This window comes from Pundamilia nyererei, unplaced genomic scaffold, assembly GCF_000239375.1.
Source record: "Pundamilia nyererei isolate P.nyererei 1_Seehausen unplaced genomic scaffold, PunNye1.0 scaffold00103, whole genome shotgun sequence".
Classification (NCBI taxonomy): Eukaryota; Metazoa; Chordata; class Actinopteri; order Cichliformes; family Cichlidae; genus Pundamilia; species Pundamilia nyererei.
Genome location: NW_005187504.1, coordinates 1,650,398 through 1,650,603, shown reverse-complemented (window position 1 = coordinate 1,650,603; position 206 = coordinate 1,650,398). Strand labels below are relative to the sequence as shown.

Below are 206 nucleotides of genomic sequence, written 5' to 3'. Positions count from 1 at the left end.
TTTTTGGTATTTTTGATTTTAAGAGTCTGATATTTCCTTATTCCCAGAATCTGATGACCTGGATCCAGACCTGGCCAAGTTGGCGTCCCTCGGTTTTACTGGTTGTCTGTCTGTGGTTCACTTTAACACCATGAGTCCTCTGAAAGCAGCTCTTCTCCACTCAGACACCAGCCCTGTCATCATCACTGGACCTTTAGTCCAATCTA

The 206-nt window shown here is 44.7% G+C and overlaps 1 protein-coding gene across 1 annotated transcript in view; it reads left to right on the top strand.

Annotated features, from left to right (window-relative positions):
* The window catches only part of LOC102215562 (contactin-associated protein-like 4), a 134,784-nt gene that overhangs the window by 133,149 nt on the left and 1,429 nt on the right, over positions 1-206 (top strand). The window contains exon 22 of the mRNA XM_005740771.2: positions 48-202. Coding sequence (XP_005740828.2) covers positions 48-202 — 155 coding nt within the window. The remainder of the gene's footprint in view (positions 1-47; positions 203-206) is intronic.